General features: G+C 43.9%; 1 protein-coding gene across 7 annotated transcripts in view; it reads right to left on the bottom strand.

The window, feature by feature from the left end:
- The window catches only part of LOC112221572 (ubiquitin conjugation factor E4 B), a 91,029-nt gene extending 67,419 nt beyond the window's left edge, over window positions 1-23,610 (bottom strand). For 3 of the 7 annotated variants that reach the window (XM_024383702.2, XM_042303571.1, XM_024383699.2), the window contains exons 1-3: window positions 23,322-23,610; window positions 22,290-22,488; window positions 18,765-18,894 (exon numbers count right to left, since the gene is read on the bottom strand). In XM_024383702.2, the coding sequence (XP_024239470.1) occupies window positions 18,765-18,894; window positions 22,290-22,488; window positions 23,322-23,342 (350 nt within the window). In that variant the 5' untranslated portion in view covers window positions 23,343-23,610. Of the gene's footprint in view, window positions 1-10,814; window positions 10,851-18,764; window positions 18,895-22,289; window positions 22,489-23,321 lie in introns of those variants that run through there. The other 4 variants (XM_024383705.2, XM_024383700.2, XM_024383704.2 and 1 more) reach the window with 2 other exon arrangements.
- Between the last annotated feature and the right edge of the window lie 682 nt (window positions 23,611-24,292).

The raw sequence follows: 24,292 nt of genomic DNA on the forward strand, positions 1-24,292 counted from the left end.
TGTATACCACCATAAGCAAACAGGAAAACGCTCATCCAGAGGCGGCGCCGGGGACTTAATGCAGGGAAACTTAAATCCGTTTTACAAAGCTCTCCCTCGCCTTACATTTTGGCAACTCTGACCATAATTCTATCCTCCTGATTCCTGCTTACAAGAACAAATTAAAGCAGGACTTGATGAAGCAGATCCTAAGCTACAGGACTGATTTACTAGCACAGACTGGAATATGTTCCGGGATTCCTCCGATTAAATTGAGAACACCACATCAGTTACTGGCTTCATCAATGATTACGTCGTCCACACAAAATCCGCACTGAGCTAAAGGGAAGAGCTGCCACTTTCAAGGACTTGGACTCTGACCCGGAAGTTTATAAGAAATCCCTCTTTGTCCTCAGACGAATCATCAAATCAGGCAAAGCGTCAATACAGGACTAAGACTTGCTGCCCAGTGACACGAGCCTACCAGACGAGCTAAGTCACTTCTATGCTCGCTTCGAGGCAAGTAACACTGAAAAATGCATGAGAGCACCAGCTGTTCCAGACGACTGTGTGATCACGCTCTCCGCAGCCGATGTGAGTAAGATCTTTAAACAGGTCAACATTAACAAGGCCACAGGGATTACCTGGATGTGTAGTCCCAGCATGCGCTGAACAACTGGAAAGAGTGTTCACTGACATTGTTAAACCTCGCCCTGTCTGAGTCTGTAATATCAACATGTTTCAAGCAGACCACCATAGTCCCTGTGCCCAAGAACACTAAGGAAACCTGCCTAAATGACTACTGACCCGTAACACTCACGTCTGTAGCCATGACGTGCTTTGAAAAGCTGGTCATGGCTCAGAACACCATTATCCCTCAGGGGTGCGTGCCCAGTCCCCTCCTGTATTCCCTGTTCACTCATGACTGAACAGCCAGGCACGACTCCAACACCATCATTAAGTTTGCCCGATGACACAACAGTGGTAGGCCTGATCACCGACAATGACGAGACAGCATATAGGCAGGTAGTCAGAGACCTGGCCGTGTGGTGCCTGGACAACAACATCTCCCTCAACGTGATCAAGACTAAGGAGATGATTGTGGACTACAGGAAAAGGAGACCGAGCATGCCCCCATTGTCATCGACGGGGCTGTAGTGGAGCAGGTTGAGAGCTTCAAGTTCATTGGTGTCCACATCACCAACAAACTAACATGGTCCAAGCACACCAAGAGTTGTGAAGAGGGTACGACAAAACCTATTCCCCCTCAGGAGACAGAAAATATTTGGCATGGGTCCTCAGATCCTCAAAAAGGTTCTACAGCTGCACCGAGAGCATGGTTGCATCACTGCCTGGTATGGCAACTGCCCGGCCTCCGACCGCAAGGCACTCGAGGGTAGTGCGTACGGCCCAGTACATCACTGGGGCCAAGCTTCCTGCTATCCAGGACCTCTGTACCAGGCGGTGTCAGAGCAAGGGGCAAGTGGTACCGGAGCGCCAAGTCTAGGTCCAAGTGGCTTCTAAACAGTTTCTACCTCCAAGCCATAAGACTACTGAACATCAAATCAAATGGCCACCCAGACCACTTGCATCCCCCCCTTACACGGCTGCTACTGTTATTATTATCCATGCATAAGTCACTTTAATAACTCTACCCACATGTATACATTACCTCAATTACCTTGACTAACTGGTACCCTCTGTATTTAGCATCGCTATTGTTATTTTACTGCTGCTCTAATTAATTGTTACTTTATTTCAGGTATTTTTCTTAAAACTGCATTATTGGTTAAGGGGTTGTAAGTAAGCGGTTCACTAAGATCTACACCTGCTGTATTCAGCACGTGACAATTACAATTTGATTCCTCTCACTGGTATAGTCACGGCCCTGCCTGATGCTAGAACCTTCGTGGGCATGGAAGTATGTGTGTTTGTGTAATAGGACAGTTCCTTCTCACTTCATATGACCTGACCTCGGCCGAATTCCTCACTTCTTTTTAATCCATGGCTGTCCTACCTTCGGGTGACTAAAAGCAGACTGTTGCCTTCTGCCTCCCTCAAGAGTCATGATATTTAACAAAGGTTAACATTCATGTTTGACAGAATGTAACATTTCTGCACTCCCTCGTCTCAGTCAGTAACTTTCCATACACCTAGTTCATAGCCATACTCCATTGACCCCAAAATATACATTCCTTATACAGTAATCAGTCAATTCTAGTCTGGTAACATGAATTACTATATTTCAAGCTAGAATCCAACAGTATGTACTGACATGTGACCTACATGTTGTGTGTGTGTACTGTCGTGTGACCTACTGGTTGTGTGTGTGTACTGTCGTGTGACCTACTGGTTGTGTGTGTGTGTACTGACGTGTGACCTACTGGTTGTGTGTGTGTGTACTGACGTGTGACCTACTGGTTGTGTGTGTGTACTGACGTGTGACCTACTGGTTGTGTGTGTGTGTACTGACGTGTGACCTACTGGTTGTGTGTGTGTACTGACGTGTGACCTACTGGTTGTGTGTGTGTACTGACGTGTGACCTACTGGTTGTGTGTGTGTACTGACGTGTGACCTACTGGTTGTGTGTGTGTACTGACGTGTGACCTACTGGTTGTGTGTGTACTGACGTGTGACCTACTGGTTGTGTGTGTGTACTGACGTGTGACCTACTGGTTGTGTGTACGTACTGACGTGTGACCTACTGGTTGTGTGTGTGTACTGACGTGTGACCTACTGGTTGTGTGTGTGTACTGACGTGTGACCTACTGGTTGTGTGTGTGTACTGACGTGTGACCTACTGGTTGTGTGTGTGTACTGACGTGTGACCTACTGGTTGTGTGTGTGTACTGACGTGTGACCTACTGGTTGTGTGTGTGTACTGACGTGTGACCTACTGGTTGTGTGTGTGTACTGACGTGTGACCTACTGGTTGTGTGTACGTACTGACGTGTGACCTACTGGTTGTGTGTGTACTGACGTGTGACCTACTGGTTGTGTGTACGTACTGACGTGTGACCTACTGGTTGTGTGTGTGTACTGACGTGTGACCTACTGGTTGTGTGTGTGTACTGACGTGTGACCTACTGGTTGTGTGTGTGTACTGACGTGTGACCTACTGGTTGTGTGTGTGTACTGACGTGTGACCTACTGGTTGTGTGTGTGTACTGACGTGTGACCTACTGGTTGTGTGTGTGTACTGACGTGTGACCTACTGGTTGTGTGTGTGTACTGACGTGTGACCTACTGGTTGTGTGTGTGTACTGACGTGTGACCTACTGGTTGTGTGTGTGTACTGACGTGTGACCTACTGGTTGTGTGTGTGTACTGACGTGTGACCTACTGGTTGTGTGTGTGTACTGACGTGTGACCTACTGGTTGTGTGTGTGTACTGACGTGTGACCTACTGGTTGTGTGTGTGTACTGACGTGTGACCTACTGGTTGTGTGTGTGTACTGACGTGTGACCTACTGGTTGTGTGTGTGTACTGACGTGTGACCTACTGGTTGTGTGTGTGTACTGACATGTGACCTACTGGTTGTGTGTGTGTACTGACATGTGACCTACTGGTTGTGTGTGTGTACTGACATGTGACCTACTGGTTGTGTGTGTGTACTGACGTGTGACCTACTGGTTGTGTGTGTGTACTGACATGTGACCTACTGGTTGTGTGTGTGTACTGACATGTGACCTACTGGTTGTGTGTGTGTACTGACATGTGACCTACTGGTTGTGTGTGTGTACTGACGTGTGACCTACTGGTTGTGTGTGTGTACTGACATGTGACCTACTGGTTGTGTGTATGTACTGACATGTGACCTACTGGTTGTGTGTGTGTACTGACATGTGACCTACTGGTTGTGTGTATGTACTGACATGTGACCTACTGGTTGTGTGTGTGTACTGACATGTGACCTACTGGTTGTGTGTATGTACTGACATGTGACCTACTGGTTGTGTGTATGTACTGACATGTGACCTACTGGTTGTGTGTACGTACTGACATGTGACCTACTGGTTGTGTGTATGTCCTGACATGTGACCTACTGGTTGTGTGTACGTACTGACATGTGACCTACTGGTTGTGTGTATGTACTGACATGTGACCTACTGGTTGTGTGTACGTACTGACATGTATGTGTAACTGATAGATGCACACACACACATCTTTAAATGTGCAGTGGGAAAGTTGGGAAAGTAATCAGACCCCTTCCCTTTTTCCACATTGTTACAGCCTTATTCTAAAACGGATTAAATAAAATGTTTTTCTTCAATTTACACACAATGTCCCATAATGACAAAGCAAAAAAAACAGGTTTTTAGAAATGTTTGCAAATGTGTTCAAATTAAACAGAAGTACCTAATTTAATAAGTATTCAGATCCTTTGCTATGAGACTCGAAATTGAGCTCAGGTGCATCCTGTTTCCATTGATCATCCTTTAGATGTTTCGAAAACTTGACTGAAGTCCACCTGTGGTAAATTCAATTGATTGGACATTATTCGGAAAGGCACACACCTGTCTATATAAGGTCCCATAGTTGACAGTCCATGTCAGAGCAAAAACCAAGCCATGAGGTTGAAGGAATTGTCTGTAGAGCTCTGAGACAGGATTGTCTGCAGCATTGAAGGTCCAAGAACACAGGGGCCTCCCTCAATCTTAAATGGAAGAAGCATGGAACCACCAAGACACTTCCTAGTGCTGACCGCCCGGGCAAACTGAGCAATTGGGGGAGAAGGGTCTTGGTCAGCAAAGTGACCAATAACCCGATGGTCACTCTGACAGAGATCCAGAATTCCTCTGTGGAGATGGGAGAACCTTCCAGAAGGACAATCATTTCTGCAGCACTCCACCAATCAGGTCTTTATGGTAGAGTGGCCAGACAAAAGCCACTCCTCAGTAAAAGGAACATGACAGCCAACTTGGAGTTTGCCAAAAGGCACCTAAAGACTCCCAGACCATGATAAACAAGACTCTGGTCTGATGAAACCAAGATTGAACTCTTTGGCCGAAAGCCAAGCGTCACGTCTGGAGGAAACCTGGCACCATCCATACGGTGAAGCATTGTGGTGGCAGCATCATGCTGTGGGGATGTTTTTTAGCAGCAGGGACTGGGAGACTAGTCAGGATCGAGGGAAAGATGAACGGAGCAAAGTACAGAGATCCTTGATGAAAAGCGCTCTGGAGCAGGTCAGGACCTCAGACAGGGGGCGAAAGTTCACCTTCCAACAGGACAATGACCCTAAGCACACAACAAGACAACGCAGGAGTGGCTTCGGAACAAGTCTCTGAATGTCCTTGAGTGGTCCAGCCAGAGACCAGACTTGAACCAAGTCTAACATCTCTGGAGACTTGAAAATAGCTGCGCAGCAACGCTCCCCATTCAACCTGTCAGAGCATGAGAAGATCTGCAGAGAAGAATGGGAGAAACTCCACAAATACAGGTGTGCCAAGCTTGTCGCGACATACCCAAGTAGACTCTCTGCCGACGGGTCTTCACAAAGTACCGAGGGTCTGAATACTTATGTAAGTGTGATATTTCACTTTGTTCTTTTCAATAAATTTGCCACAATTTTTAAAAACCCGTTTTGACTTTGTCATTGGGGGGCATTGTGTGTAGACTGAGGTAAACAAAACTATTTAATACATTTTAGAATAAGACTGTAACAGATGTTCAGCTCAACACAGATAAGATCCAATCCAGCTATCAAATAGCTTTGCCCCGCTTGAGACGGGCGTACCAGCCCCAGGAGTCAGCACTGGGAGTATACCACTAGACAGTGCCCGCCCAGTGGCACCTTCCCCCACAGCCACCACAGTTCAGCAGGTGACTCAAGACAGAAGGGTCTCAGGCCATCTTCCACCTTCCTGGGGTTTCCAAAGCCATACGCTGTTGCAGGTGCAAAGAGTCAAACCCACCATCCCCCCTGCCTGAGGCAGTCCCATTCCGCTCCCCTTCTTCCTCCCCCATCAGATTTCATCACGACCACCATCATTGTGGGTAGATCGATGGTGAGAGATTTTGGCCTGTCTACGGCCTGTGGAAAGAATTTTTAAAAATTCAACACCCTCGTTTGCAGAGGGAAGAGAATAATTCTTGCTGGCCCCCTCGTGTTATTGAAAGGGTTCGGAACATTTTTCCAGCAACATTAAACTGTTTTAGAGACTGAAGGACAGTGTCTGGTAGTGCTCCAGTCCCAGGAACATCAACCTGTTTTAGAGACTGACAGGGTCTAGCAGTGCTCCAGTCCCAGCAACATCAACCTGGTTTAGAGACTGACAGACAGGGTCTGGTGGTGCTCCAGTCCCAGGAACATCAAACTGTTTTAGAGACTGACAGGGTCTAGCAGTGCTCCAGTCCCAGCAACATCAACCTGGTTTAGAGACTGACAGACAGGGTCTGGTGGTGCTCCAGTCCCAGGAACATCAAACTGTTCCAGAGACTGAAGAACAGGGTCTGGTAGTGCTCCAGTCCCAGCAACATCAAACTGTTTCAGAGACTGAAGAACAGGGACTGGTAGGGCTCCAGTCCCCACAACATCAAACTGTTTTAGAAACTGAAGAACAGGGTCTGGTAGAGCTCCAGTCCCCGCAACATCAAACTGTTTTAGAGACTGACAGACAGGGTCTGGTCGTGCTCCAGTCCCAACATCAAACTGTTTTAGAGACTGACAGACAGGGTGTGGTAGTGCTCCAGTCCCAGCAACATCAAACTGTTTTAGAGACTGACAGACAGGGTGTGGTAGTGCTCCAGTCCCAGCAACATCAAACTGTTTTAGAGACTGACAGACAGGGTGTGGTAGTGCTCCAGTCCCAGCAACATCAAACTGTTTTAGAGACTGACAGACAGGGTGTGGTAGTGCTCCAGTCCCAGCAACATCAAACTGTTTTAGAGACTGACAGACAGGGTCTGGTAGAGCTCCAGACCCAGCAACATCAAACTGTTTTAGAGACTGAAGGACAGGGTCTGGTAGTGCTCCAGTTCTCCCTGTCAGAATAAGCAACAGAGGAAAGCATATCAACTCCTGTAGAAATGGAACTATGATTATTGTGAGCAAACTAATTTATGTTCCTCTAACTCCGCCTTCTAGTGAGTTTATACAACATCCTACCATTCTGATAGATAAGAGTGACAGAAAAAGTGGCTGTAACATTAATAACATCAATATATTGTTACGGTTGTTAAGAATTTGGCCCACACTCATTGAATATGGCACTTAAAGGTTGTTAGAGCAATCACTAATAAATCCATTCTTGTGAATGACCTCATTAGAGTGTTTCTCACTGAAACATGGCTGTTAGACTGTAGTGCCGCTCTTATTGAAGCCTCCCCATAGGATAACTAGCTTTTCACTCTACTGTATCAGAAAAAAGGAAAAGCCTTTCTGTTTTACTAATCCACTCCACTATAAGACCATCTCATTTGGCAACTGTGGGTCTTTTGACCATCATGCCATACTATTTACATGTCAGCCACCAGTGCTGGCTCTATCCCTGTATAGGCCACCAAAGCAGTGGTGGTTGCATATTGTTATATCGATGTTGTTTTATGAAATAAAGAAAGGTTCTTAGGACCCACTCTCTCCCTTTGAGTTAACTGAGGAGTCTTTTGAAGCGTGGGCTGGCATCTGTTAAAGAGGTGGTTTCCACTCTAGCTTCCTGCAGATAGTCTGGGCGTCAAGGGAAATGGGTTTTTCTACAGACAGCTTGAGCTGACAATGACTTGGTGATAAAAACCTAAAGTTGGCATTCCATAGACAAGATGTGGTTTGTGTGACCCGAGAGAGATAGCCTGGAAGAGTTTAGAACAATACCTCATCTTCCTGGCATCTGGGAAACTAAGCCAGGTTGGGGGTAAAACACCATCCTTTGTAGATAACCAAGGTGGCTTAAGAGAGTTGGAACTAAGTCTGACTCAGCATTTTTAGGTCATATACAACATCTGTTTTTTTCATTATCAGTTAGGCTCTAGGCCCCATGTCGACAGTTTCATTATTGCAATAATTAATCGATATTGAATAAAGATGATTGTTTGAAGAAATGACAAAGTCTCTCGCACTTGAATAGAATATTCCACCACATTTCTCTGGACAATTGTCCTTGGGAACTAGGATAAAATAATTCTGTTGGGCGATTTTAATGTTGACAAAGAGACTGACTCCAAGGCCATTGATTTTATGAATCTTTTGAGCTCTATGGACTTTATCCAACATGTTACTGGGCCCAACCCTAACTTCAGCCATACTCTGGACCTGGTTATTACCAAGGAGCTTTCTATTGACATATCCTCTATTGTTGATGTTAGTTTAGCTGATCACCACGCTTTTTTTACTACATTGTTGCCCACAGCCCAAGGTAATACTGAACAAACTATTTAGAAACGCCACCTTACCTGTGAAGTTGCTAAAGAGCTTTTTTTGTGTGTATGAATAATACACCATCACCTGTTCTACCTTCCTCATGATGATTTAGTTGATAACTTCAATAACAAATGAAGGGCCACCATTGATGCCATAGCTCCAGTAAGGTTGAAAAGGACACATCCAAACAGAGAGCCCTGTATAGGACACCAAAGCACTGCCCTGAACTGATTTCTCAGAACTATTGTAGATTGTCCTTGAAAACTATGACAAAATCACAGATGAGTGAGGAAACAAAATCAACTAAAAACACATTTCAGAAAGGCAGAACGTCAGTGTTGCAGGTCCATTATATTCTGAGCAAGGCAACTTGGCATATAAGGCAATTAGAAATGCCAAATGGGCACATTTTTCTAACTTGATCATTAATACATCAGAATCATTTGAGAGTGCTATTCAACCATAGATGGCCTGATAAATCGTACCCCCACAAGCCTGAACTTTACTCCAGATCTAAATGTGATGAGTTTGCTGCATATTTCAGAGATAAGATAAAACATTAGGATGGGTGCCAGTCAAGCAAGACCTGATGAGAAGTTTGATGTTATGTGACCTTGCCTACCACGCAAAGGCACTATGGAGTTACTTTCCCTGTTTGAAACATGCTCAGGAAAGTGATATCACAACTTAAACCGTCGACCTGCCTTCTCGATTCTATCACCACCACCTTCAGAACAGCTTTAAATTGCATATTTGAAGAATTGCAAGCTATTGTTAAGCGCTTCCTGCTCACACTTTCCCCACTGCACTAAAAACTGCTATGGTGAAACCCCTTCTGAAGAAAAGTAAAATTGATTATTCAGCTCTTAGCAAGTGTCGGCCAATCTCCAAACTTCCATTCTTAAGCTAAATTATGGAGAAATTGGTTTTCAAACAGCCAAATGTATTTATTTTAATTTTATTTAAATTGTGCCCACCACAGCACAGCCTTAGTTAAAGTTGTAAATGACCTTAGAGCCAACAGATGCCAAACCGCTCTCTGTCCTTCTTCTCTTGGATTTAAGTGCTGTATTCGACACCGTTGACCATTATGTCCTTCTGGACAGACTGGAGAGGTGGGTTGGCCTAGGTCCAGTTCTACATTGGTTTAGGACCCATTTAACCAGTCAAGAGTTTTTCCACCATTAGTGTACATAACTCAGAAAATACATAACACATCGCGTTCCACATCGTTCAGTAGGTTACCCATTGGCAGCATTTTCAGAAAGCACGGCATTGATTTTCAACGCTACGCAGATTATACACAACTTTGCATTTGTGTCACCAGAGGATTTTAGCTCCACAAATAAGACTATTAGTGATTTAAATACATGAATGGCTCACAACTTCCTCCAGCTAAATCAATACAAGACCAAGGTACTTATTCATGGAGCCAAAGGACAGAGAAAGAATCTTCACAGAGGAATGTGAACAAAATAGCCTTTTAGCACCTGAGGAACATTGCCACGGTGCGACCGTTTCTATCTCAGGCTGAAAGACTCATCCATGCATTTATTACAAGCAGGCTTGACTACTGTAATGCTCTTCTGTCTGGTCTACCGCCATTGGTCAACTGCAAAACATACAGAATGCTGCAGCACGGATAATGACTTTGACCAGACCGCACACATTACACCGTTTTTAAAGTCTCTGCACTGGCTGCCTGTGAGTTTTAGAATTTATTTTAATATTTTGTTTTTAAAGCAATCCAAGTTTGTACACCCCAATAGATGTGTATTTATTAGGGATCGCCATTAGCAGCTCCTCTTCCTGGGGTGCAAACACATTAAGGCACTTACATTACATATAAAACAAAGTCTAACAAAAGCCCTCCCAATGTTATCCATTTCTCAGAATGAATGTCCTCTACAAGCGTGCTGAAAGTCTTGTCAATTTGTTTACTCTAAAAATAGCATAGTATCTGGTCAAACTAAGGGTTGTAACAGGCTGCTGGGTCGGCTATTTAAGCCAGTAAAGGGGGCTTCACTATTCCTGGGTAGCGGAATGACTTTTGCTTCCCTCCAGGCCTGAGGGTACACACTTTCTAGTAGGCTTAAAATGAAGATGTGGCAAACAGGAGGGGCAATATCATTCACCATTATCCTCAGTCATTTTCCATTCAGATTGTCAGACCCCAGTGGCTTGTCATTGTTGATAAACAATAATAGTTTCAACTCTTCCACACTCACTTTACAAAATTCAAAAGTACAATGCTTGTCTTTCATAATTTGGTCAGATTAACAGTACCAGTCAAATTGACACACCTACTCTTTATATCCTACATTGTAGAATAATAGTGAAGACGTCACAACTATGAAATAACACATACAGATTCATGTAGTAGGCAAAAAAAAGTGTTACATCAAAATATATATTTTACATTTCTTCAAAGCAGCCACCCTTCGCCTTGACAGCTTTCTCTCAAGCAGCTTCACCTGGAATGCTTTTCCAACAGTCTTGAAGGAGTTCCCACATATGCTGAGCACTTGTTGCCTGCTTTTACTTCAATCTACGGTCCAACTCATCTCATACCATCTCAATTGGGTTGAGGTCGAGTGATTGTGGAGGCCAGGTCACCTGATGCAGCACTCCATCACTCTCCTTCTTGGTCAAATAGCCCTTAAACAGGCTGGAGGTGTGTTGGGTCATTGTCCTGTTGAAAAACAAAATGATAGTGGGACTAAGTGCAAATCAGATGGGATGGCGTATCGCTGCGGAATGCTGTGGTAGCCATGCTGGTTAAGTGTGCCTTGAATTCTAAATAAATCAGAGACAGTGTCACCAGCAAAGCTCCCCCACACCATCACACCTCCTCCCCCATGATGGGAACCACACATGCAGAGATCATCCATTCACCTACTCTGCGTCTCAAAGACATGGCGGTTAGAATCAAAAATCATACATTTGGACTCAGACCAAATTACAGATTTATATCGGTTTAATGTCCATTGCTCCTCTTTCTAAGCCCAAGCAAGTGTCTAATTATTGGTGTCCTTTAGCAGTGGTTTCTTTGCAGCAATTTGACCATGAAGGCCTGATTCACCAGCCTCCTCTGAACAGTTGATGTTGAGATGTGTTTTACTGTGAAGCATTTATTTGGGCTGCAATTTCTGAGGCTGGTAACTCTAATGAACGTATCCTCTGCAGCAGAGGTAACTCTGGGTCTTCCTTTCCCGTGGCGGTCCTCATGAGAGACAGTTTCATCATAGCGCTTGATGGTTTTTGCGACTGCAGTTGAAGAAACTTTCAAAGTTGTTGAAATGTTCCGTATTCACACTGACCTTCATGTCTTAAAGTAATGGACTGTCATTTCTCTTTGCTTATTTGAGCTGTTCTTGGTATTTAAAAAAAAAAAAATAGGGCCATCTTCTGCATACAACCGCTACCTTATCACAAAGTATTGGCTCAAATGCATTAAGGAAAGAAATTGCACAAAATGTACTTTTAACAAGGCACACCTGTTAATTGAAATGCATTCCTCATGAAGCTGGTAGAGAGAATGCCAAGAGTGCGCAAAGCTGTTAAAGGCAAAGGGTGGCTACTTTAAAGAATCTCAAATATATATTGATTTGATTAACACTTTTTTTGGTTACTACATGATTCCAGGTGTGTTATTTCATAGTTGATGTCTTCACTATTATTCTACAAATGTAGAAAATAGTAAAAATAAAGATACAGTGCCTTGCGAAAGTATTCGGCCCCCTTGAACTTTGCGACCTTTTGCCACATTTCAGGCTTCAAACAAAGATATAAAACTGTATTTTTTTGTGAAGAATCAACAACAAGTGGGACACAATCATGAAGTGGAATGACATTTATTGGATATTTCAAACTTTTTGAACAAATCAAAAACTGAAAAATTGGGAGTGCAAAATTATTCAGCCCCTTTACTTTCAGTGCAGCAAACTCTCTCCAGAAGTTCAGTGAGGATCTCTGAATGATCCAATGTTGACCTAAATGACTAATGATGATAAATACAATCCACCTGTGTGTAATCAAGTCTCCGTATAAATGCACCTGCACTGTGATAGTCTCAGAGGTCCGTTAAAAGCGCAGAGAGCATCATGAAGAACAAGGAACACACCAGGCAGGTCCGAGATACTGTTGTGAAGAAGTTTAAAGCCGGATTTGGATACAAAAAGATTTCCCAAGCTTTAAACATCCCAAGGAGCACTGTGCAAGCGATAATATTGAAATGGAAGGAGTATCAGACCACTGCAAATCTACCAAGACCTGGCCGTCCCTCTAAACTTTCAGCTCATACAAGGAGAAGACTGATCAGAGATGCAGCCAAGAGGCCCATGATCACTCTGGATGAACTGCAGAGATCTACAGCTGAGGTGGGAGACTCTGTCCATAGGACAACAATCAGTCGTATATTGCACAAATCTGGCCTTTATGGAAGAGTGGCAAGAAGAAAGCCATTTCTTAAAGATATCCATAAAAAGTGTAGTTTAAAGTTTGCAACAAGCCACCTGGGAGACACACCAAACATGTGGAAGAAGGTGCTCTGGTCAGATTAAACCAAAATTGAACATTTTGGCAACAATGCAAAACGTTATGTTTGGCGTAAAAGCAACACAGCTCATCACCCTGAACACACCATCCCCACTGTCAAACATGGTGGTGGCAGCATCATGGTTTGGGCCTGCTTTTCTTCAGCAGGGACAGGGAAGATGGTTAAAATTGATGGGAAGATGGATGGAGCCAAATACAGGACCATTCTGGAAGAAAACCTGATGGAGTCTGCAAAAGACCTGAGACTGGGACGGAGATTTGTCTTCCATCAAGACAATGATCCAAAACATAAAGCAAAATCTACAATGGAATGGTTCAAAAATAAACATATCCAGGTGTTAGAATGGCCAAGTCAAAGTCCAGACCTGAATCCAATTGAGAATCTGTGGAAAGAACTGAAAACTGCTGTTCACAAATGCTCTCCATCCAACCTCACTGAGCTCGAGCTGTTTTGCAAGGAGGAATGGGAAAACATTTCAGTCTCTCGATGTGCAAAACTGATAGAGACATACCCCAAGCGACTTACAGCTGTAATCGCAGCAAAAGGTGGCGCTACAAAGTATTAACTTAAGGGGGCTGAATAATTTTGCACGCCCAATTTTTCAGTTTTTGATTTGTTAAGTTTGAAATATCCAATAAATGTCGTTCCACTTCATGATTGTGTCCCACTTGTTGTTGATTCTTTACAAAAAAATACAGTTTTATATCTTTATGTTTGAAGCCTGAAATGTGGCAAAAGGTCGCAAAGTTCAAGGGGGCCGAATACTTTCGCAAAGCACTGTATGTCTGTCCAAAGTTGTGACTGGTACTGTACATGGATGTGTAGTGTCAGCATGTATTCCTGGCATGTCATTCCAAAATATATAATTAAGGTAGTTGGCAATATCAGTGGAGTGTGTGATGAATGAGCCATCTGATTCAATGAATGGAGCAAAGTTTGCATTTTTCCCCCAAAATTGCGTGGTTAGTCATTGGAATATACAATTTTAGAAATGTGTCAAGTGCAGCATCTGGTTGTTCCTCATTACACACCACAGACCAGTAAATATGTTTTACATAATCAACATAGGAATCACTACAGACATGTAAGACATGCTTCTGAGTTATGTACCCAGTTTGTCCTGCAGATCCTCTGGCAGGGTAGCCTAGTGGTTAGCGCATTGGACTAGTAACCGGAAGGTTGCAAGTTCAAACCCCTGAGCTGACAAGGTACAAATCTGTCAATTCTGCCCCTGAACAGGCAGTTAACCCACTGTTCCTTGGCCGTCATTGAAAATAAGAATTTGTTCTTAACTGACTTGCCTAGTTAAATAAAGAAAAAAAAAAGAAAAAAGAAAATGTTAACTATCCCAAAGCCTAGGACCAAGAATCAAGGAGAGGCAAGCCTTACTAAGCCCCCAGCCTCTGGAAAAGTCTGCCAGAGAACCCGAGGGGGGCAAACTGGACATATTTAAATGGAGATCTTTAAACACCTTTTTCGCTTTTGAAAAGCTCGTCTTTTCCTGATGGCAGCCTTTATTCATTCAGTCATCCAGGGCTCGTCTAAGGTTGTTGTTTTGTTATTGGCATGCATACACGTCAAGTGCAGTCTGAATTCAGGAGGCGAACGTCTCCACCTTTGCATCGATGCTCTCCACACCTCATACGGCAGACCAGTCAGTACTGAAACTACATCATGCAAAGGCCTCCTTTCTGTTCTGGGTTACCAGGCGTCCTTTTTCCCTCTGCACCTCGCTTCTCCCTCCTGATGTGGTGTTTGGGGAGAACAGCAGACACTAGTGATCACTGGATCCAAGAGGAGCAAGTACAGTGGGGGTGTTGTAGAGATATTTGTAATGATCAGATCTAGGATGGAGTCCACTCTGGTCTCGTCTTTGACCACTTGTTTCATGTCTGGCGGGGAGTTTGTCAGCATCTTGATGGGCAAATTAAAGTCTCCACACAGGATGAGACCCATTTGGGGATAGGACATCCTGATCACATCAAGTGTTGATGAGATAATCCACAGTGTTCTGCTATAGTGTTTTCTTAATTGCCCCTGGTTGATTGCAGAGTACTCCCACTACCAGAGCTGAAACTGAGCTGGGGAGTCATTTAAGACAGAGCTGAAACCACACACTCAAATTCCTCTTTCTCTACATCAGTTATTCTCTCTGCCTGCATACTGTGGTTCACACCTCTTTCTCTATGTCAGTTCTTCTCTCTGCCTGCATACTGTGGTTCACACCTCTGGTTCACACCTCTTTCTCTAGGTCAGTTCTCTCTGCCTGCATACTGTGGTTCACACCTCTTTCTCTATGTCAGTTCTTCTCTCTGCCTGCATACTGTGGTTCACACCTCTTTCTCTAGGTCAGTTCTTCTCTCTGCCTGCATACTGTGGTTCACACCTCTTTCTCTAGGTCAGTTCTCTCTGCCTGCATACTGTGGTTCACACCTCTTTCTCTAGGTCAGTTCTTCTCTCTGCCTGCATACTGTGGTTCACACCTCTTTCTCTAGGTCAGTTCTCTCTGCCTGCATACTGTGGTTCACACCTCTTTCTCTATGTCAGTTCTCTCTGCCTGCATACTGTGGTTCACACCTCTTTCTCTAGGTCAGTTCTCCATGACTGCATACTGTGGTTCACACCTCTTTCTCTAGGTCAGTTCTTCTCTCTGCCTGCATACTGTGGTTCACACCTCTTTCTCTAGGTCAGTTCTCTCTGCCTGCATACTGTGGTTCACACCTCTTTCTCTAGGTCAGTTCTCTCTGCCTGCATACTGTGGTTCACACCTCTTTCTCTAGGTCAGTTCTCCATGACTGCATACTGTGGTTCACACCTCTTTCTCTAGGTCAGTTCTCCATGACTGCATACTGTGGTTCACACCTCTTTCTCTAGGTCAGTTCTTCTCTCTGCCTGCATACTGTGGTTCACACCTCTTTCTCTAGGTCAGTTCTCTCTGCCTGCATACTGTGTTCACACCTCTTTCTCTATGTCAGTTCTCTCTGCCTGCATACTGTGGTTCACACCTCTTTCTCTAGGTCAGTTCTCCATGACTGCATACTGCACACCTCTTTCTCTAGGTCAGTTCTCCCTGCCTGCATACTGTGGTTCACACCTCTTTCTCTAGGTCAGTTCTTCTCTGCCTGCATACTGTGGTTCACACCTCTTTCTCTAGGTCAGTTCTTCTCTCTGCCTGCATACTGTGGTTCACACTCTTTCTCTAGGTCAGTTCTTCTCTCTGCCTGCATACTGTGGTTCACACCTCTTTCTCTAGGTCAGTTCTCCCTGCCTGCATACTGTGGTTCACACCTTTCTCTCTAGGTCAGTTCTCCCTGCCTGCATACTGTGGTTCACACCTCTTTCTCTAGGTCAGTTCTCTCTGCCTGCATACTGTGGTTCACACCTCTTTCTCTATGTCAGTTCTTCTCTCTGCCTGCATACTGTGGTTCACACCTCTTTCTCTAGGTCAGTTCTTCTCTCTGCCTGCATACTGTGGTTCTCTTTCTATAGGTCAGTTCCCTCTGCCTGCATACTGTGGTTCACACCTCTTTCTCTAGGTCAGTTCTTCTCTCTGCCTGCATACTGTGGTTCACACCTCTTTCTCTAGGTCAGTTCTCTCTGCCTGCATACTGTGGTTCACACCTCTTTCTCTATGTCAGTTCTCTCTGCCTGCATACTGTGGTTCACACCTCTTTCTCTAGGTCAGTTCTCCATGACTGCATACTGTGGTTCACACCTCTTTCTCTAGGTCAGTTCTTCTCTCTGCCTGCATACTGTGGTTCACACCTCTTTCTCTAGGTCAGTTCTCTCTGCCTGCATACTGTGGTTCACACCTCTTTCTCTAGGTCAGTTCTCTCTGCCTGCATACTGTGGTTCACACCTCTTTCTCTAGGTCAGTTCTCCATGACTGCATACTGTGGTTCACACCTCTTTCTCTAGGTCAGTTCTCCATGACTGCATACTGGTTCACACCTCTTTCTCTAGGTCAGTTCTTCTCTCTGCCTGCATACTGTGGTTCACACCTCTTTCTCTAGGTCAGTTCTCTCTGCCTGCATACTGTGGTTCACACCTCTTTCTCTATGTCAGTTCTCTCTGCCTGCATACTGTGGTTCACACCTCTTTCTCTAGGTCAGTTCTCCATGACTGCATACTGTGGTTCACACCTCTTTCTCTAGGTCAGTTCTCCCTGCCTGCATACTGTGGTTCACACCTCTTTCTCTAGGTCAGTTCTTCTCTGCCTGCATACTGTGGTTCACACCTCTTTCTCTAGGTCAGTTCTTCTCTCTGCCTGCATACTGTGGTTCACACTCTTTCTCTAGGTCAGTTCTTCTCTCTGCCTGCATACTGTGGTTCACACCTCTTTCTCTAGGTCAGTTCTCCCTGCCTGCATACTGTGGTTCACACCTTTCTCTCTAGGTCAGTTCTCCCTGCCTGCATACTGTGGTTCACACCTCTTTCTCTAGGTCAGTTCTCTCTGCCTGCATACTGTGGTTCACACCTCTTTCTATAGGTCAGTTCTCTCTGCCTGCATACTGTGGTTCACACCTCTTTCTCTATGTCAGTTCTTCTCTCTGCCTGCATTCTGTGGTTCACACCTCTTTCTCTAGGTCAGTTCTCTCTGCCTGCATACTGTGGTTCACACCTCTTTCTCTAGGTCAGTTCTTCTCTCTGCCTGCATACTGTGGTTCACATACATAGTCACACGTGCTCCTCTCATCCCCTCTGGACCTGTCAATTCTGAACATCTGACAGTCTTGAATAAAAGGAGATTAATCTGGGATATTTTTGTGGGCCCAAGTTTCAGTGACACATCGAATGTCTGCATTTTCTGATGGAAAAAGAAGTTCAAATTCATCCACTTTGTTTTCCAATGATCTTGAATAACAAACAAGCACAGTGTCAGTCTCTGGGGCATTTCTGGACGTATTTGTGACATCACATTGCGAGTCTCTGGGGCATTTCTGGATGTATTTGTGACATCACATAATTCCGTTAGAACTCTGTATTCACGTGAGAGATTGTGTTTTTGATGTATTTCAGGTCTGTTACCTTCTATTGTCAATATTTTCCTCTGTCTGCCCTTACCAGCTGTAATCCCTCTCACCCGGCTTCTTGCCGCATTATCCCGAAGGTGCAGTGCCAGTGAAGGTGCATGTTGTTTATATATCCATAGAAAATGAGTAGAGTATTCCACAACATTTGTACAATTCATTGGTATCAAAGCCATGAAGTATGCAGTGTGACTAAAAAAACATTTCAAACATGAGGTGGACATCGATCCCTCACACGCCAGCAGCATACCACCCTGCATACCACTGCTGGCTTGCTTCTGAAGCTAAGCAGGGTTGGCCCTGGTCAATCACGGATGGGAGACCATATGCTGCTGGAAGTGGTGTTGGAGGGCCAGTAGGAGACACTCTTTCCTCTGGTCTAAAAAAATATCCCAATGCCCTTACACTGCCCTATGTAGGGTGCCGTCTTTCGGAAGGGACGTTAAACGGGTGTCCTGACTCTGAGGTCATTAAAGATCCCATGGCACTTATCGTAAGAGTAGGGGTGTTAACCCCGGTGTCCTGGCTAAATTCCCAATCTGGACCTCAAACCGTCACGGTCACCTAATAATCCCCAGTTTACAATTGGCTCATTCCTCCCCCTCTCCCCTGTAACTATCCCCCAGGTCGTTGCAGCAAATGAGAATGTGTTCTCAGTCAACTTACCTGGTAAAATAACAGATAAATAAAATAAACTTTCTGTATGATTGGCAATAGCATGATATATTTTTGAGTCTACATTTCTTCCACATCCTACCTGATCCACTCAGAACTGAACGGCTTGGCAGTATAGGGGCTAAGGGTCGGTTTTGAAAAGATCGAACCGAGTTGCTCACCTCTTTTCACAGGAGGCAGTGTCGATGTCCATGCTCTGAGATCTGGACAGACTCTGGGTCTCCAGGCTGTTGGAGGGAGAGCTGGAGAGGGAGCTCACACCCTCGCTGCTCTGACTGCGGTACGCCACACCTGAGACAGGAACGACAAGGGGGAAAAAACAAATAAGCAAGAGAATGAGATTATTTTTTTCAAATGGCACCCAATTCCCTGTATAATATAGGCCGTGGTCAAAAGTGGCACACTACAGTGCATTCAAAGCTCTTCACTTTTTCCAATTTGTTACAGTACAACCATGTTATAACGATATATATATATATATGTGTCAGTGTGTTTATATATATATATAAACACACAATGACAAAGCAAAAACAGGTTTAGAAATGTCAGCAAATGTATTAAATAAAAAAACAGACTTATTACATTTAGATAAGGATTCAGACCCTTCAGTCAGTCCTTTGTTGAAGCACATTTGGCAGCGATTACAGCCTTGAGTCTTCTTGGGTGTGACGCTACAACCTTGGCACACCTGTATTTGGGGAGTTTCTCCCATTCTTCTCTGCAGATCCTCTCAAGCTCTGTCAGGTTAGATGGGGAGTGTCGCTTCACAGCTATATTCAGGTCTCTCCAGAGATGTTAGATCGGGTTCAAGTCTGGGGCCTGGCTGGGCGACTCAAGGACATTCAGAGACTTGTCCTTAAGCCACTCCAGCATTGTCTTGGCAGTGTGCTTAAGGTCGTTGTCCTGTCGAAAGGTGAACTTTTGCCCCAGTCGGAGGTCCTGAGCGTAGTGGAGCAGGTTTTCATCAAGGATATCGCTGTACTTTCTGCTGTTCACCTTTCCCTCGATCCTGACTAGTCTCCCAGTTGCTGCCGCTGAAAAAAATCTCCACAGCAAAATGCTGCCACCACCATGCTTCACCGTAGGGATGGAGCCAGGTTTCTTCCAGATGTGATGCTTTGCATTCAGGCCAAAGAGTACAACCTTGGTTTCATCAGACAAGAGAGTCTTGTCATGGTCTGAGAATCATTTAGGTGCCTTTTGTCAAACTCCAAGCTGGCTGTCATGTGCTTTTTACTGGGGAGTGGCTTCTGTCTGGCTACTCTACCATAAAGGCCTGATTGGTGGAGTGCTGCAGAGAGGGTTGTCCTTCTGGAAGGTTCTCCCATCTCCACAGATGAATTCTGGAGCTCAGTCAGAGTGGCCATCGGGTTCTTGGTCACCTCCCTGACCAAAGACAGCTATTAGGAAGAGTCTTAGTGGTTCTAAACTTCTTCCATTTAAGAATGGAGGCCACGGTGTCTCTGAGCTCTACGGACAAGTCCTTCAACCTCATGGCTTGATTTTTGCTCTAAAAGCACTGTCAAGTGTGGGATCTTATATAAACAGGTGTGTGCCTTTCCAAATCATGTCCAATCAATTGAATGTACCACAGGTGAACTCCAAGTTGTAGAAACATCAAGGATGATCAATGGAAACAGGATGTACCCGAGCTCCCAGCTAGTTATTGTATAACTAGTAAGTTAACTGTCCAAAATGTGCTAAATGCTGTGCAGTTGTGCATTTGGGTTGCTCATTTAGAAACTAGTTAGCTATCTAGGTAAGTGGTTAGCTTCTTCCAAACCAAGTTTTGCTTGGTAACAGCAGAGAATCCCCTCCTGGATTAAGAGCCTTGATGTCTAATATTTGCTTTATGTAAGCAGCAACCTGAGTAGCATTTTTTGTGATACTAGTATAACTATGAGCTGGGATGTCTGTCCTGCAAATACTTTAGGTCAGATTCTATAAAATGTTTGCAATGCACTCATTAGCATTCTCTATGGGATTTTACATGTACTTGTTAGCATTACTAACCTTTAGATTACAATAGCACCCCTTGTGTTCAGTGCCGTTATTACTGAATATCCCAGCATAGCATGAGGTCGGTATGAAGGTATGACAATCTGGATACCGCCCAAGCCTAGCCTACGGTCAAGTTAACAGGTTGTTAGCTAGCTAGGTAACATGACTGAACAACGTTTGTTATCGAACCAATAATTAGCAAACCGGGATTATTATAATTTCTTTTATTTTTTTAAGTAATGAGTAATGTTTAAGCTGGTTTTGCTGTAAAGCTGCAAGCCTTCGCTCCATTTCCCCCCTTGTCTACTCAGACTGGTTATAACAGGCGATGGATACAATGTATCAACTTTGCTCGCTCTGCTCCAATGTAACAAATATAACAATAGAAGGCTCATCAGGGTCTGCATACCTGCCATCAGTATGCCGCCAGCTGGTTGATTACAGCTGCCACATGTGATATGCGCATGAAATTGAAGTGGATATTATTGGACAGGCACATTCAAGGAGATTCGTGGCTGTTGCTTCAATTCAACTGAATTTATAAACAAAACTGACTAGGGCAGTTTGGTAGGGCAGAAAAAAAGAAAACAAAATGGATAGTATCATATGAAACGGTACAACGGTGTTCTAAAAAGTTAAAATTAAAAAAGTGAATTAAAAGTATCATGATGTTTTGGTACCGTGATATTACTGTGGTGCCGGTATAACGTGCAACACTAGTGGAAAGTACACATTTGTAAATAAGCTCAATACAGCACGGCTAAGTGAAGTATTTTGTCCTAAGTGGTGCTTTTTACTAGCCAGTGACGTCTGTGAACTTGACCTATTCTCCTAATTATGGCTGACAACAAAAACACAGGCATTCTCTGCATGTAGAAGGCTGAGGCTGAAACATCCATACAGGGCAAATAAAGGAATTTTATTGAAGTTTAGCCTCATGTGTGCTCTCCATTTAATTCACTATTTAGCATACACCAATGCCTTTATACCAAGAAATAGCAGTCTGACAAAACTTGCTTGGCTTCCAACGTAGGAGACTGTGTGAAAGCTAGCTAAATTACACACTATAGAAATTCAGCCAAAAGTGTAGTCTTTAAAAGGGATAGCGCTGTCCTGGCAATTAAGCCCTTTTTTCTACTTCCCCAGAGTCAGATGAACTCATGGATAACATCTTCATGTCTCTGCGTGCAGTTTGAAGCAACTTGTGTGCAATGACTAAGTCCATGGGAACAGCTAGATAGTTAGACAGACAGTTAGCAATGGCTCATGAAACGACCTTCAACTTCCTTCAAGCTACACGCAGAGACAAACAAATGGTATCCATGGGTGCATGACAAGTGTTTCTGGGGTTATCCCTAAGATCTGGTAAATGGCACAAGTCCTCCCTCTACACAAAGGCGGCGATCCTTGAAGCTGAACTTGCTGGTCCCAATTGGACAGTTTAGATCAATTTTGAGGGATGTAATAGTCTGTTTTGAGTCATCTTTTGTATTTATTGTATTGATGTTGAATTGTGTGTTCCTGTTCACAGAGAGCTCTCTTGAGAATGAGACCCTGGTCTCAATGGTGACCCCTCTTCTAAATAAAAGTTAAATCATTTAAAAAAATATTGGACTCTGGGTAAGTAGAAAAAGGGCATAATTGCCCAAATCCACACTATCCCTTTAAACATAATCTGCTCATACCTGAGGCGCCCATAAGAGAGGTGACACTCTGGACATTGAGTCCCAGTGCGTGTGAGGCAGCTGGTGGAAAGGGCTGGGGTGTGGCCCCTGAGGTCCCAGGAAGGGGCCCAGGGGGGGTCTCTCTCTGTGGGGACGTCAGGGGAGTGCTGGGCTGGGATGTTTGTCCTCCTGCCAGTCTTGCCAGTCTCCTCCTGCGGATCTGTAATGAACAGAAGAAAGTTAGACTGAATCATCATTAACTATCTACCGGTATAACAGACCAAATACGAGACACTCAGGGCTTTTTTTAGAAACCATAATGATTAAATCAGTGTGATACATAATTAGTATACATAAAACATGTTGATTAAATCATGGTTAACGTTACAGTATTAATACTAACGAATAGCTAGCTGGATAGGCAATTGTAATATTGACGTTTTTAGATCGTACATAACTATCTAGCCAGCTAGATTGAAATGAATACGGTTTATGCTAAATTATCTTCACTAACGTTACCATTACAGCAAACAGCTATAACACCGGCTAGCAGGTGAAACGGTCATATAAATCTAGCCACCACTGATATTGACGATAACATTTACTTTGGTATTGTTGGTCAACAACATCTGTTGGAAGAATAAAATGCCATCTAGATAGTTACAGAACTAGTTAGATACCTAATCGGCACGCAGCTAAACTGGCTTGCACATGGTGGCCTTCTGTGTTAGTTAATATGTTTTCTAGCTAGATTGGGTGGGCTAACTAGCTAAATATTCATTATTACGATGGTATGTCCCATTAATAGAAGTCTAGGTATCCAAATCCGTATTGTTGTTGTTAGCTAACAATTACATCTGCGGCTCCTTACTTAATGCGTAACGTTACAGACTCAGCTAGTTAGCCAATCTAATATCACCTAGTTAGCTAACGTTAGGTTTGAAAAGATAACATGGACTTGCACAGATAATCACGACCACAAGCAGTAACTTTAGTTGACACATATTGGATCAAACGAATTGTAGTTTTACCAACATTTAGACGTTACCTTACCTCGTCGGCACTCAACTCCATCGTTTTTCCTTTACTTTCAGCTAGCTTTAGCTTACCTATTGTGCCAGCCAACTAGCTAGCTTTCCGTTTAATACACACAAATGTGCATAGTCTAACAAATAGCAGTTTGTATTGATTGTCATAAATTTAAAGGGGAAAGACAGAGTTTCCTACGAAATGTGTTATCTATTAAAATGCTACGGAGAATGAAACAAACATAAAAGTATTATTAATCAAAACACGAAGGTGGCCATTTTTATCAGGTGTCACGTGACTGGGGACAGAGAGGAAGGGGCAAAGCAAGAGGGTGTACTCCGCCTAAAAGCTGTACACTAAAATAAGACCACGAAGTGAGGAATCAATGCGTTTTTTTACTTCACATTTTCTACGTGAGGCACTGAGGCTTATTTGACCAAATAGATGTTTCGTAATGCTTAGGTTGTTATGAATGCACTGATATAAGTGGACGCACGTGGCATTTCGGCAACATAAAAAAACGACTTCGTATCGGAGTTGTGCCTGTTCTTCACTGTGAGAATCTGCCCGCTCATTGGCAAGAACGGTCCCACCTGATCTCGCCTACTCCCACTTGCCTTCTATCTTTGAGGACATGTTTTTTATGGTTCGAGTGGTACCCGAATATCTTGTCAATATAATAAATCATCTTTGGTCACACTGAATAATCACTGTTACACTGAATTGTGAAAACTGTAATTGTGGGGGTTGAATTATATTTTGCTAATTGTATTTGGTCGACTGGTAGCCTAGAGGTTAGAGAGGCGGGTCAGTGTTCCGAGTCGCCGGTTCAAATGCCCAAGGCGCTTCAGTTCTCCCCTACAATTGCTCCATGTGCGCCCTTGCTACAACCTCTCTGTAAGGCCTATGCATTTCTTTTCGGAGCGATGGGACAAAGCACAACACAAGTTTCCATGTGTGTACGTTGGAAAATAAAGTAATCTTCCTCTAATCTT

This window comes from Oncorhynchus tshawytscha, linkage group LG22 (genome assembly GCF_018296145.1).
Source record: "Oncorhynchus tshawytscha isolate Ot180627B linkage group LG22, Otsh_v2.0, whole genome shotgun sequence".
Classification (NCBI taxonomy): Eukaryota; Metazoa; Chordata; class Actinopteri; order Salmoniformes; family Salmonidae; genus Oncorhynchus; species Oncorhynchus tshawytscha.